The sequence below is a fragment of the Euphorbia lathyris genome, chromosome 3, assembly GCF_963576675.1.
Source record: "Euphorbia lathyris chromosome 3, ddEupLath1.1, whole genome shotgun sequence".
Lineage (NCBI taxonomy): Eukaryota > Viridiplantae > Streptophyta > Magnoliopsida > Malpighiales > Euphorbiaceae > Euphorbia > Euphorbia lathyris.
In genome coordinates, this window is record NC_088912.1 from 79,063,937 (window position 1) to 79,080,067 (window position 16,131).

The 16,131-nt window shown below is 36.6% G+C and overlaps 1 protein-coding gene across 1 annotated transcript; it reads right to left on the reverse strand.

The window, feature by feature from the left end:
* Positions 1 to 14,439: 14,439 nt before the first annotated feature.
* On the reverse strand, positions 14,440 to 15,415 carry LOC136224261 (large ribosomal subunit protein eL22z-like). The gene is made up of 3 exons (XM_066012540.1): positions 15,095 to 15,415; position 14,892; positions 14,440 to 14,635 (listed from the first exon to the last, which is right to left on the reverse strand). Exons 1-3 carry the CDS (start codon positions 15,413 to 15,415, stop codon positions 14,580 to 14,582), a joined length of 378 nt encoding a protein of 125 aa, XP_065868612.1. The 3' UTR covers positions 14,440 to 14,579.
* Positions 15,416 to 16,131: the final 716 nt, after the last annotated feature.

The window sequence follows — 16,131 nt, forward strand, 5'->3', positions numbered from 1 at the left end:
ATTTTGAAACACTGCTTTGCCTAAGATCGTGAATTCTTGTCGATTAACAGTCCAAGGGAATTTCTGAATTTCCTATTGATAGAGAATGACGGAAACCGAACAAATTAATCTAAGCTCGAATAGGAACTACATTGTTATAGACACTAGAGATTCAGGGAGCAGGAAAATCCATATATACTTCCTAAAAGAAATATGAGTATTCTATAACCATAATTTCTAATTGAAAAGTAAAGAAAATTAGAGTATAAAATGCACATTTAAATCAATTGATAAAGATTAAAACATTAAAGGGTATACTGATTATACCAAAACCAGGCGGAACAATAAACATAAAAAAAATATTATATATATAAGTTATGAAACTAGTTTAGTTTGTAATATATATATATGCTTAGTATTCAAATAATTCAAAACTAAAATATGTATTATAATTGATAATTGAATCCATGGTAAACAAAGGGTAAAGTTGGTATTAAAGATAAACATTAAGTCTCTGTTTTTAAAGTCCAGATTTCAAAGTTCAGAGACAAAATTGAAGTAGCATTTGTAGGATTCATCATTAAGAAGTAATAAAATAGTAGAATAAAATATTAGTTTGATGTGTAGTTATTCATGATTTAGCAAAACAACAAATTGAAACTCTACAAGCCTAATTTAATTGGTAAAAAGTATATAAAAGATACATGAATCCACTTACTTGGTGAACCAATCAAAATCGACTTCAACAGCAAAACTTGGAACCTTAATTGAAGAGCAGTGGGAATGACGGCCGCTCTTCGAAAGAGTAAAGGAAGAAAAGTGTTTTCGGAAACAAAAGGGATTAGGTTTAAAAAGATAAGGTAATGGTTAAACCTATGGATTAAAATACTTTTAAAATAATTAAAATAATTATTATACTTAAAATAATGTAATTGACTAATAACTACAACATAATAAATATAATTTTGATAAAAGTAAAAGTGCTGTAAATTAAATAACGTGGTATCGTGAGAATGATATAAACATATATTATTTAGGTTAGGGTCATTACATTCTTCCCCCCTAAAGAAAATTTGGTCCCTAAATTTAAATTATAAGGACATTAACCTCAAACATCGAACAAATGAGGATATCTGGTTCGCATCTCGGATTCAGTCTCCCAAGTCGCTTCACTACTAGAGTGGTTTTGCCAAAGAACTTTAACTAAAGGAATTTCTTTTGAACGCAGCTTGCGAACTTGACTATCTAAAATCTTTATAGGTTGCTCCTCATAAGACAGATCATCTCTAACTTGTATAGCTTGAGGTTGTAAGACATGGGACGCATCAGGAATGTATTTCCTAAGCATCGATATGTGGAATACCGGATGAACCTTAGAGAAATCAGGTGGAAGAGCTAAACGATATGCGACTGCACCAATCCTTTCAAGAATCTCAAACGGGCCTACATAACGCGGACTCAATTTTCCTTTCTTGCCAAAACGCATGATTCCTTTCATCGGAGAGACCTTTAGAAACACATGATCACCGATCTGAAATTCTACATTCTTGCGCCTCGGATCAACATAACTCTTTTGCCTACTCTGAGCTGTTAAGAGTCTATCACGAATAACACGAACTTTATCTGAAGTCAACTGTATCAACTCAGGTCTAGTGAGTCTCCTTTCTCCAACCTCATCCCAACAAATCGACGACCGACACTTATGACCATACAAGGCTTCATAAGGCGCCATCTCAATGCTAGCTTGATAGCTATTGTTATAAGCAAACTCTACCAAAGGCAAATGATGATCCCAATTTTGACCAAAATCAAAGATACAAGCTCGAAGCATATCCTCTAAAGTCTGAATAGTCCTCTCTGACTGACCGTCGGTCTGAGGATGAAACGTTGTGCTAAATTGGAGTCTTGTACCTAACGCTTCTTGAAATTTCTTCCAAAATTGAGAAGTAAATTGAGCACCACGATCTGACACGATAGAGACTGGAACTCCATGAAGTCTAACAATCTCATCAATGTATAACTGAGCAAGCTTAGAGAAATCATAGGTTGTCTTCACATGAAGAAAATGAGCTGACTTAGTTAAACGGTCGACTATCACCCAAATGGAATCGTACCCTCCCCTAGTACGAGGCAATCCTACCACAAAGTCCATAGCAATATTCTCCCACTTCCACTTAGGAATAGGTAATGGTTGGAGCAACCCAGACGGTCTCTGATGTCCTGCCTTGATTTGTTGACAAGTAAGGCATTTAGCAACAAAGTCTGCAACATCTCTCTTTATTCCACTCCACCAGTATAATTCTCTTAAATCTCTATACATCTTAGTGGAACCAGGATGAACTGTATAAGCCGAACAGTGTGCTTCCTCCAAAATTTCCCTTTTTAAATCATCAACACTAGGAACACACAGTCTAGTCCCATAACGAAGAACTCCATCATCACCAATCATGAAGTCTTGAACCTTACCCTGACAAACATCATCCTTAACTTTACACAATTGAGGATCTTCTTGTTGCTGCCTTGATTCTATCTAATAGAATAGGTCTAACACGAAAATGAGCTACTAACGCTTTAGATGTTGCCTCAAATTCTACTCCTTGGTCAATCAATTCATGAATGTCACCAATCAAAGGTCTCCTCACTACAGAAAGATGAGCTAGGCTACCCAGAGATTTCCTACTTAAAGCATCTGCTACAACATTTGCTTTTCCTGGATGGTATTGAATTGTGCAATCATAATCCTTGAGAAACTCCACCCATCTTCTCTGCCTCAAATTCAAATCACGCTGATCAAAGATGTATTTTAGACTTTTATGGTCAGTGAAAATCTCACATGTCTCCCCATACAAGTAATGTCTCCATATCTTTAGGGCAAAGATCACTGCTGCCATTTCTAAATCATGAGTTGGATAATTCTGTTCATGTTGCTTTAATTGGCGAGAAGCATATGCAATCACATGCCCATGTTGCATCAATACACATCCCAGACCAACCCTTGAAGCATCACAAAACACTGTGTAGCCCCCGGATCCAGATGGAAGGGCTAACACTGGTGTTGAAGTCAAACGAACTTTCAATTCTTCAAAACTCTTCTCACATGCTTCTGACCACTGAAACTTCACATTCTTCTGGGTTAACTTGGTTAAAGGAGAAGCTATTCGAGAAAAGTCTTGCACAAAACGTCGATAATAACCCGCTAACCCAAGAAAACTTCGAATCTCCGACACTGAACTAGGCCTTGGCCAATGAAGAACGGCATCAACCTTCTTCTGATCAACACTCACCCCATCTTTGGATACTACGTGCCCTAAGAATGCGACACTATCCAACCAGAATTCACATTTTGAGAACTTAGCATACAACTGGTTCTCTCTTAAAGTCTGAAGAACAAGCCTCAGATGCTGCTCATGTTCTTCTTTACTTTTAGAATACACCAAAATGTCATCTATGAACACTATCACAAAACGATCAAGGAAGGGCTTAAACACCCTATTCATTAGATCCATAAAAGCTGCAGGAGCATTAGTGAGACCAAAAGGCATCACCAGAAATTCATAGTGACCATACCTAGTCCTGAAAGCTGTCTTAGGTATGTCAACATTTTTAACCCTCAACTGATGATAACCGGACCTCAGATCGATCTTAGAAAAGTACTTTGCACCCTAGAGCTGATCAAATAGATCATCGATTCGAGGAAGAGGGTATTTGTTACGTATTGTGACCTTGTTCAACTGTCGATAATCAATGCACAACCTCATTGACCCATCCTTCTTCTTCACAAACAACACAGGAGCACCCCAAGGAGAGACACTAGGGCGGATGAACCCTTTGTCAAGCAAGTCTTGTAATTGTTCCTTCAACTCCTTTAGTTCAGCAGGAGCCATTCGGTAAGGAGGCATAGATATGGGTCTTGTTTTGGGTGCTAAGTCAACACAGAAATCGATTACTCTCTCAGGTGGCAAACCTGTCAAATCTTCAGGAAAGACGTCAATAAACTCATTCACCACATCAACATTCTCCAACTCGATACCCTTGGCTTGAGTATCCTTAACATAAGCTAGAAACCCTTCACAGTTCTTATACAACAATCTTCTTGCAGTAATAGCAGAAATAAGACTATGAGGAGCCATGCTACGATCTCCTTGAAATTGAAATTCTATCTCCCCAGGAATTTTGAAAGTTACTAACTTGCTATAACAGTTTAAAGAGGCATGATATGAGGCTAACCAATCCATTCCCAAAAGCACATCAAAATCTAACATTTCAAGTAATACAAGATCAGCTAAGAGTTCCCTTTCCCCTACTTTTACTAAGCAATTCTTAAAAGTTAGATTTATGTCAAGGACATCTCCTATAGGCGTTGCCACAGATAACGGACAATCTAACATAGTGGGTGGTACACCAAATTTCATAGAAAAACAAGGAGAAACAATGGAATGTGTAGCACCAGGATCAATCAAAACTCTAGCATCAAATGAACATACAGAAATGGTACCTGTCACCACTGCATTAGATGCCTGAGCATCCTGCTGTGTCAGAGCAAAGGCTCTAGACTGACCTCGACCTGCTGTTGCATGATTAGGAGCTGAATTGGGACCTCGACCACCCTGACCTCGACCTCCTGAACTCTAGCCTCTACCACCATATTGAGAAGATGGCTGAGTACCGATAAAAGGAGCAGAAACTGTATCCTGACCCACAGCTAGTGTTGTGTTACTGCTTGGGCAATCTTTTCTTCTATGTCCCACTTGACCACAGCCAAAACAAGCCCCAGTTGTTCGATGGCATGGAGAGTTACCATGAAATTTACCGCAAAGCTGACAAGTAGGGAATGACGATCTAGAGGAACTTTGACTATTCTGACTACCAGTGGATTGAGCTCTCTGACCATATCTCTGATTATTCTTGGAGTATTGCCCTCCTTGGCTAGTTAAGGAATGGGACCCATGAGATACTGAATAGTTACTTCTCGTACTATGCTAACCACTATGGTTGTCATATCGAGCACGTTTGTTCTGATCACGAGCCCTACGCTGATCATCAAACATCTCCATCTGCCTGGATCGATCCACCACTTCCTCCAAGCTAGACAATCGTAAAGGAGCAATTCGGTCTAACAGTATGTCCCGAAGTCCCCTCTCAAACCTCCTTGCCTTCCTCTCCTCAGTTGGAATAAGATGCTCACCGAAACGAGCAAGTCGAGTGAATTTCATTTCATATTCACTCACAGTCATACCACCATGTTTCAGCACTTCAAACTCTAAAGCTTTAGCTTCCTTAACACTGGGAGGAAGGAACCTCTCTAAGAAAGAATCACGGAACTGTGGCCAAAGGAAAGCGTTATCAAGTCCATTCCCTCTCTTGGAAAGATACCAACTACGTGCCACTCCTTGTAACTGATTCCCTGCTAACAATACCATCCTAGCACTGGTGCACCCCAAGACCTCATAACATCTGTCCATAGCATCCAGAAAATCCATAGGATCTGTTACAGAATCCTCACCCGAAAACTTTGGAGGTTGTAACCTCAAGAAGTCACTGAGATCCTGTAACATGGTATTGGACCAGGGTGTTACAATTGGTATCAGAGCCGACTCTCCACGTACGATGTGTGGTTCGGGGACGAACCAGGTGGAAGCTGGTGGGCCTTTAACGACCCGATCCGGAGTGGGTGGCACCGGGGTAAGAAGGCCTGAGCAAGGAGCGGTCCTAAGGGATGGCGATGGGGGCAGAAATGAACTGAATCCCACATCGGAAATGGAGAGGGAGTGATTGGGGCTTATTAGTAAGATGTGAATCCAATACATGTAGACGCGTTTTAAAGTCGTGAGGCCCAATGTGTTGGAATTGGGCCAGAGCGGACAATATCTACATGGTATTGGACCAGGGTGTTACAGTATTGTATTGCAGGGTTGACCCTAGTTATTACTAGGAGGATGTTCGTTTTATAGGGGAGACTCTGCCGAATTTTCGGTAGACAATCTGTAAAACGAGACAAAATAAATTTTAATATTTCCCTAAACATATATAAATTCTAAAAAATAATACTATCTCTTTTAGATACTCAACTAGTAGGAGAAGCAGCACTACCTGAAAATTAGGACAGTCGGCTATGAGCAATTTGTGAGTTAATTATATGTTATGCATTTTTAATTTAGCATTTGCATTCATAATAAATGATTTTATGATATTTCAAGTAAAGTATTATTTTTACTTATAAAAGTGTCTTATTGTTTATAATAATTTATACGTAATTATTTGTGGATAAATACGTGTTATGGACATGCTTCCTGGTGAGTGGCATCAGGACCTTATGCGCACAGGTACTATCGGGTTATTGGATATTGATGATACTAATATTGTGAATGTTGTGATATATGGATAAGCTCGGTTGAGATATTCTCGGGCTATATGGTATGTGGATTTTGGATTTAAGTGAGGCTGGGTACGGAATCAGTTGAGTTATTCTCGGTCCTCCAGCTAACTGGGCATGTGGTCGGTTGAGTTATTCTCGGTCCCCCAGTTATTGGATATGAGTGAAATGGTGATTATTGGTGGATTATTAGATTGGGTATTGAGGTTTAGGGTCCAACACACCACCTATCTATTTATTTATAAGACAATTTTATGAAAAGCATATTGTGTGATCACTTATATTATATATTATTATTATTATTATTATTATTATTATTATTATTATTATTGTGTGTGACATAAATGTTAAATTACTCATGCATTGCATATAATTAATTCACTATGAGAGGTTTGACTCCTTAATTTTTCAGGTGACTAGAAGTCTGTTGCAGCCTAATTTCTTTCTTCGGGCAGCACATCTATCTTACTATGTATGACTATTTAATAAATTATGTTAAAAATTTATATTCTAGACCGCAGTACCAGTTTGAGGATTATGTGTGTGTTTATTTTTGAAGGTTTTAATATTAAATTATGTTAAGACTATTGGTAAGGTTGATTTTATATTATATTAAGGCTTGCTACGGGTTTCGGTAGCTTCAGCTTACCCGTTCCCTAGCGCCGGTCACGGTCCGTGGGATGGGTCATGACATTACCTTATCGTAATGTTAAGCTACCTTGCGCTAAGTTACGTTACGCTAAGTTACATTACACTAAGTTATGTTACGTTACGTTAAGTTATGCTAAGTTACGGTATACTAAGTTATATTAAGTTTCGTTAAGCTACATTATGTTACATTAAATTACTAGTGGCACGGACTTTTCCGACCCTAATGATGAATTCATGTTACTTGTGCTCGATATGTTTCAGGTGGATCTCACGTCGCTTTGTAAAGGATCAAAGATCGATATCCAAACTCATTTATGTCAATCTTAGGGCTTAAAATCAACTATTTTCCATTCTAAGCATAACACACTTTTCTAGGCTCAATTCGAAGGTCAAACGAAGGAGTGATGACCATTCGAAGTTTCCAAACAAAAACTTTAGACGATCTTAGAGTAACATATTTAGTTCGGATCATTTTTATTTTTGGACTATGTGATACAAAAATGTTTGTCTCATCGAGAAGAGTCCAATGATATAATAACCATCAAAATCGGAGATCAGAAAAAGCATTTTTCTAGGCTTCATCCAGATTAGGGGCAAATCTGTCTTGCAGGTTTAATGCCTTTATTTCATAGGGCTAGATCAATATCTATTTTTCGCTTTCGTATGGTGAATGATTATAAACTGAAAATGAATTAGATTATATAATGATATTATTTGCACTTTACATAAATCTTCTATTTTTAGACATGATTTGAGTAAAGTTGTAATTAATTTATGTACCATTGCAATTTTAAAAATAAATAAGACTTAATTAAAAATTTATAACCCTGATTTATGGAAAGTTTGACTCAATTAAAACTTTATAGCCCGAAATATGAACTTCACCTAAAACCATTAGGTTTCTGCATAATTTACCTAAGTGTTGAAAATATAAGTACTGGACAAGGCATTTGGGGATTAATCCGAAATTAATCGATGATTAGTCGGGATTAATCGAATTTGTATTTTTTAGTTTTGTTTATAAATGCAAGTAAAATATGTATTATATTTTCTAAAAATAGTAATATAAAACAATTTAATCTAGAAAAACATATATGTTTGTATTCTTTTAAAAACGTGTGAAAAAACATTTCAACAGAAATATTATTAAAACAAGTAAAAAAATAATATCCATAAGTAATATAATTAACCGAAAACTATGAAACTTTGTCCTTAAAGTGTTCAATCATATTATAGAAACAGGTGGAGAACACAATTAAACAAAAATATCCGAAAAATAGTAAACAAAATTTACCAAAAATCATGCAATAATGTTTAAAAGTAAATTATAATAAAAAAAACAAATTTATCAAAAAACCATACGACAATGTTCAAAAGTTAATTATAATAAAGAAAAAACCAAAATAATAATGAAAAAAATATTTTCTATTTTGATCACCGCCCAAACAGCTCCCGTGCGGCTTTTAGGTGGTCAAAAAACGGCCAGGAGACCAAAAATCGCTCAACGCCTAGGTGAAGAAAGTCAGAACGAATTCTTAATTTTTGACGCTTAAATAGTCCAAATAGTCTAATTTTTTAACACTATATATCATATTTCTCAAAATTTTCAACTTATATTAAATATATATTATAATTATATCTCATAATATATTATATTATTTTAGAGAAATATATTGTATGATTTTATTTAAAAAAATAAGGGTAAAGTTCAAATAAAACCCCTGTGGTTTCACTAATTTTCAGATAAAGGACTGTGGTTTACTTTTTGTCAAAACGAGGACTGAGGTTTTCAACTTTAACAAAATAAGGACTTTTTCGATTGATACTATTAAAATCACCATTAACAACTTCAAAAATAACATATTTTAAGAACTACTAGTATTCTAAGCAACTTTAATTCTTCAACTTTTTTATTTCGAGATTATTTAGATGATGTTTGGTAAAGAGAGAGAAAGTTAATGTTTAGAGAGAGAAAGTTCCAAAAAAGATGATTTTCTAAAATCGAAAATGTAGTTCCATAGAAAATATGACATTGAAAAACTTTAATTCTTGAAAATTTTCATTTTCAGATCGTTAAAGATAGTTTTAATAGTATTATTAAAAGTGCGAAACCTCAGTCCTCGTTTTGACAAAAAGTAAACCACAGTCTTTTATCTGAAAATTAGTGAAACCACAGAGGTTTTAAACTTTTCCCAAAAAATAATGCAATCGTCCTTTTTCTTAAAAAAAATTCAAAAGCCTTTAAAAAAAATACAATCATAATTATTACCAAAATCGTAAAGTGCATTGTTGGAAAGAATCATAAATGGTTTGGAAAGATAAATATAATTAACTAAATGTAAAGTTAATAAAAGTGAACTTAACATTAAGGTGTCTTCTATGCTTGCTTTGTTTTTAACAAAGATTCGAACCTAGGACTAGAGCATAGAAAGAGTGGCACGCACGCACCATCTACCGCTGGGCCACTTATTTAGATTGTTTATTATATAATTCCTTTATTTATATATTATTAAGTGACTCTGATATTAAAAAAAATCCAATACTATATTTTTTAAATAAAAATACACTTGCTTTAGTTTGTTAATTATACAATTCTTTTATTTATATATTATTAAGTGCTTCTGATGCTTAAAAAAATCTAATACTATAAGCTTCACCACAAAAAATCCTCACTAGACCCCCCATTATCCTTAATTTTTAGAACACAAACTATAAACTTTAGAACATACGTTATGTTATTTAGAATATGAGTTATAAATTATATTATAGAACAAATGCAAAAATGGTCCATATAATATTTTTTAAGTAAAAATATATTATATATTTTAATAAAATTTCATATTAATATTTTATTTATATAAGAAAATATATTTTTTTAAACATACGTTAGAACATATATTTTAACTTTTAAAATACGAACTATGAAGTTTAGAATATACGACATGTTTTTTAGAACATACGTTATGATTTTTAGAACATGCGTTATGTTTTTTCGAACATGAGTTATAAATTATATTATAGAACAAATGCAAAAATGATCCAGATATCTACTAATTTTTTTAGAACATTATACTTAATTTTTAGAACACAAACTATAAACTTTAGAATATACGTTATATTTTTTAGAACATACGTTATGTTATTTAGAATATGAGTTATAAATTATATTATAGAACAAATGCAAAAATGGTCCATATATTTACTGATTTTTTATTATACTTAATTTTTAGAACACAAATTTTAAGTGTAGAACGTATGTAACAATATTTAAAACATCATCCTTAACATTTTAAAACATAAATTACAAAAATATAGAGGAATTAAATAAATAAGAAATTGGAGCATGTTCTTGGATTTATTTTTCTATTAATAATTCATTATTATGCACATTTCTTTTTTTTTATTAATAGTTCATTATTATGCACATTTCTTTTTTTTTCTATTAATAATTTATTATCATGCACATTTCTTTTTTTCTATTAATAATTTATTATTATGCATATTTAATCGATATTAATAAGTGTATGCGTCAAATATTAAACAATATAAGATACAATGATAGTAGTATATTAAGCAGTGCGCGACATAATGTATAAGAAAAGCAATTAGTTTAGTGGTAAGTAGCATGAAGTATAACTGGAAGTGTTTCATCCTATGTTTTATTTAATTTTTATACTCAAAACGGCGTAGTTTTGAGTGTTCTCATATAACAAAGTGTCCTCACCTAAAAAAGGGTTCTCACAAGAGCACTCTCATATATATATATATATATATATATATATATATATATATATATATATTGATAGTTTGTCGGATTTTTCGATTTGAGGCTCATGAGGTACATTTTAGGTGGATCATCTCCCAACTAAAAATAGAGATACTTACCAATTAAGGTTGGTTTGAGTGGTTAAGGGCCTCAAATCGCTTAAGTTAGATCTCTAGTTCGAGTCCTACATACGTTGAAAGCTTTAAATGGGAGAGGATCAACATAAAGGGTGTCGAGTCGTAGATCTCGTGTTTATCTGTTTGCGTTTTTAATTCGTGGTATAAAAACCGCTCTTTTTGCTCATAACGGATAACCCGGCATACAAAAACCCTTAAGAAACCATTCGTGAGGAATTAAACCTTTTTTATCTTCACACGAGAGTAAATCATTGAAATCTCCTACCACGGTCCAAGGAAGTGCCAAACCCTTAAGAAACCATTCAGGGTGAGGAATTAAACATTTGTTTTTTAAGTGGGCTGCTATATACCGCAAAGGTTATACTTTCCACCGCACCTTTTTGACAATTTTGCCCTCCTCATAATTTCAAATCAAAAACTCAAAACTCTCAAATCCTCTCTAGCTTTTTGGATTTTCAAAAAACCCGACCTAAAACGACATGCCGCCAAAGGAAGGAAAGGGTAAAGGCTTCATGAATGCTCCGGTAAGGTTTTTTTTAAAAAAATTAGTCCGAAATCACGGGTTTCGCCTCCAATTGGGAGGCGTAACCCGTATGTTTTTTGCCTAAACGGAAGGCAGATGTCGTTGCCACCACGGGTGGAACGGACGAACTGTCCGTTCCACCTACGGTGGCAACGGCATCGGCCGTGCGTTCCACCGTACGGTGGAACGCACGGCGCACCCGTTCCACCGTAAGGTGGAACGGTGCCCGCTGCCCATTCCATTGTAAGGTGGAACAGGCGCGTCGCCCAGGTCGACCCTGTGGCCGACCCGAGCACCGCAACCGTTCGGCCCAGCGGTCGAACGGTTGCGGCGCTCTGTTTAGGCAAAATTTGCCCCGAAATTTATTTTTTTTAAAATAAATTCATTCGGCCCGGCCGTTGGCAAGCCCAAATTATTTGCTTATATATGTAAAATGTTTTTGGTGTTACAGGCTGATATTGCTGAGGCCTGTTCTGGACAGAGACATACAAGGTCACGTGTTGTGACTGCCTCTGTCCGGAGGCAATGGACGGAGCAGATATTGATGGGGGATGCATAGAGGGCACAGCCCGAGGAGATGGCGGATGCTGTGGAGATGGACGGAGATGACTCTATGCCTCCTCAGAGTTCATCCTCTGTGCGAGTACCTACTAAGACCATACCGAGGGGTCGTGACGGACGTTTTGCTTCTACAGCAGGGTCGTCTTCGGGTGAGAAATTTAAATTTAATTATTATTATGTGATTTATTCGTGATTATTATAAAATATACGAATATTCTGAAATGAGTTTACTGTAATTTCAGGTAGCAGCAAGCGCTCGAGGAGTGATGGAGAGGATGACTGGATAGTGAAGACCCCGATTCCTGGGGGTCCATCTGATGGTCTTGTGATCCGAGCTTTCTGGGATATATTGCCTATGCTATCTAGAGCAGGCAGGATAGGGGCCTCCTCAGGTGTCAGACACGCTCAGTACGGTGGTGCTTCTAAGCAGATCCAGACGCGTATAGAGTCATCTGGATTGTCCCATTTACCCAATATCATGTATGGCCACATCGATGCGCCCCTGATTGCGGCTTTTATGGAGCGGTGGCAGCCAGACACGTCATCATTCCACATGCCGTTTGGTGAGATGAGCATTATGTTGCATGATGTGTGGCAGATTTTGCGCATCCCCATCGATGGGGCTATGGTGACTATTGATACGAGTGTTGAGGAGCTTCAGTCTTGTGTGATGGAGTTGTTTGGTATGACTCGGGAGGAGTTGCAGAATGGTCACTACTTTAATGGCGGTATACGAGCGGCTTCCGTCCTGGAGTATTGTCAAGGAGATCGGATTCCTGATGCACATGCTACAACTTGGACGTTTCTTATGCTCGGTTGCACATTGTTCGTGGATAAGAGTGGGGACCGCATTTGACCTTCCTGTCTGTTAGAGGTACAGGGCTCGGTAGCTGGAGCCATTGGACTCGGTAGTCGGGTTGAGATCAAACCCAATCAAAACCCTCCGTCGCTGCAGGACCCAACGGTAGCTTCCTTCAGTCTCATCTTTAATGATGGCATATGCAATCTTGAAATTGTTATTGCAAGGCGTCATCCCAACAATTTCAACAAATGGCATTTTGTACTTGTTGGTTTTGTACGTTGAATCAATGCCGATGTACTAGTAATAAGTCCTGAATAAATCTACTGATTTTGAATGTGCAATAAACACATGTGTAGTCACGCTAGAATCACCCTCAGTTTGCGTATAATGAGCATACTTGTTCTCGAGAGCAATATGATAGAACTGACTAGCCAAGTCTCTACCTTCGAACCCATCCTTCCTCATCTTATCTCTATAGTTGTAGACGTGTTTAATTGTTAGGTTGTCTTCGGGATGCTTTTCTTTAACGGCTGCTAAAATAGCACAAGGCTTTGCTTGAGCCGAACTCATATCACGAACGATTAATTTAGATGCGGTATTGAGTCCGCTCATCTGCCGACTTCCCTCTGGATACACACATAAGGAATGATTATGCTGACCAGTTAATCCAGCCTTAGCCTTTATCCCCGAACCAGTAAGGTCTAACCGTTGATAGGTTTAATCTCAAATTTACACCTGCACGCTTTAGTTTTAATTTTTCGTATTAACCCTACGTCATCTGTTTTCCCTCTATAGCATTCACCTCGTGAACATCTCAATTGCTTTTGCTTTCCACCATGTTTATGCGAAGATATTATAATCTCAAACCCAATTCGAATAGCTACCTGTTTTGCCCAAGTAACAACATCTTCACACGAAGGGAAAATGGTGTCCGTTATAAAACGGGAACTGTAATCAATGTCGTCGGGTTGCCAATCTTCTAATGGTTCCTAAATATATAAAAAACGCACAATATGTATTAACAATACGCACAAAAATGTTAAAAAATGGCATTCGGGTGCATAATAGGTAGTAATAATATGCGTAAAAATTAAAATATATATAAATTTAGGGCTTATTCAGGCAGCCTGCACGTTAAAAATTACACTTCCGAGCTTGTTCGGGCCTCGTATAGGCTAAACAGACAGGCTGCCCGGTTAAAAAGCAAAAAAAGGCCACATTAGGCCTAAATGGGCAGGTCACACTGCTCGTCCCAAGGCGGAACGAGAAGCGCGCGCTGCTCGTTCGGCTGGTGGAACGAGCGGCGCATGCCGCTCGTCCGCACAGCCGAACGGGTAGTTCATCCGTTCGGCCGTGCGGGCGAGCGGCATGCGCCGCCCGTTTAGGTCAAATCCATTTAAAAAAAATTCAAAATTTAAAAAACGAAATTTTAATTTAAATTTATATCGTAGGATTACCTCGTGTTCGAAATCATGGTCTTCGGGAACGCTCAGGTCCATTTTCGTCCAATTCGGGTTTTTAGGCTTGAGAGAGAAATATAGGAAAAAAAATTATGAGAAGGGTATAAATGTCAAAAGGGTGCGGTGGGTGAAAAAAAGTTGCGGTATATAGCAATACCCTTTTTTTATCTCAACCACAGTAAAAAGCAAAACAAATCTGAGAATAAAATTTTAACAAAATTTCATTGTCTTCCATATCTAGAACATAAAAATGAAAATCCTAATACGTTTGTATGAAAAGGACAAAAAGAAATCGAGAAATGACACATTGAAAAGGACTGAAAGAATTTACTCTTCATCCTCTCCTTCATTCTCAACAATGTTGAAGTATCTCAGCTCGTAAACTGTTGTAGCCTGAACTAAACAATAAATTTGTAAGACGGGAGATCCATCGTTGAACTTCTGAAGGAAGGCGGTCCTTCCAATCAGGATGATAACCATCGACGTTCCTTGAGGATCGAACCTCCTAGATGAAGGTTGAACGTCTCGGGATGAAGGTTGAACATTTCTGGATGAAGGTTGAACGTCTCTGGATGAAGGTTGAACGTCTTTTTTAAGGATCAAGCCTGTTACAGTGTGGGAAGCGATCTTCCCACAAACGCTCTGATGCTTAAGTCAGATATCGTAAAATATAGTATTCTTTTTTCTCTCTAAAAGCCAACCTTTTCTCCTTCGAACTTAAACCTATTTATAGGAATAAGGGAGGAAGTTACTTATGAGCTATCGGTAAGATACCGTACTGAACGTGGGTACGGTTATTCAGGTAGATAATGGGTTACGTGTGTTATGGTTATATCATAAACATTCCTGTCCTTGCTTGCAACAATCACACGAAGCCAGTCCTGCACGTTGTGCTTCTTCAAGTACTTCTTTGTCAAATACTTGAGATATCGTTTGGAGAAGTTAGAGTCAGCAGTGACAGTGATCTTGGACTTCTCGCGGGAAATAGTGACGGAATCACCAAGAGCTCCGGCTTTGCCGCCAACTTTGATACGCTCCTGGAGGAACTTTTCGAGTGAAGCAATGTCCATGATCTTGTCCTCGACCAGCTTTGTGCAATCAATGGCGAAGGTTGCTCCCTTCTTCTTGCCCTTGGCTCCTCCGGCACCGGTTGCTTGACTCATTTTTCTTCAAATTCTATAGATAATGGGGTTGGCAGCGCCGCGACAAATTGGAAGAGAAATATGAGAAGTCTAAGATTAAATCACTGAAATCTCCTACCACAACCTAAGGAAATGTCGAAGTTGATGCAATATTTGTTAATATAAACCAATAAATTTTTCGATGATGTCTCTCCGGACAATCATAAAAAACTGATGGCCTTGTGCCCCTTGAAACGAAAAACAACCTTCAAACTTGATTTTAGTACGGATAAATTCAATACGGGAATTACAAAAAAGAGTTTTAAACATAAAAATAATATATAGCCTATGAATTCGAATGATTTCACATAAATTAGGAATTTTAGTTTAATAATTTATAACTCATATTTGAAAAAAAAAAACTGAAAACATATTAAATATACTTCTATTCTAGTTAGAAAAGGGCAAATAATAATAATAATAATAAAATAAAAAACAGCCGCAACATTTAAAAGGATGAATGTCAAAATTAATAAGTCATATCCACAGATCTTCCAACCAAAAAAAAAAAAAATAAGTCATATCCACAGATCTGAAATCTCTATTTTTAAAGCCAACTCTGATTGGTTAAATTCTCGGTTAGTCAGTGATGGCTCTTGTAAAAAAAAGAAAATATAAATTCAATAGAAAAGAGTTCACGTTTCGAGCATAGAGTTTCAAACAGAAAAAATAATGTATGACCTATAAACTCGAATGAT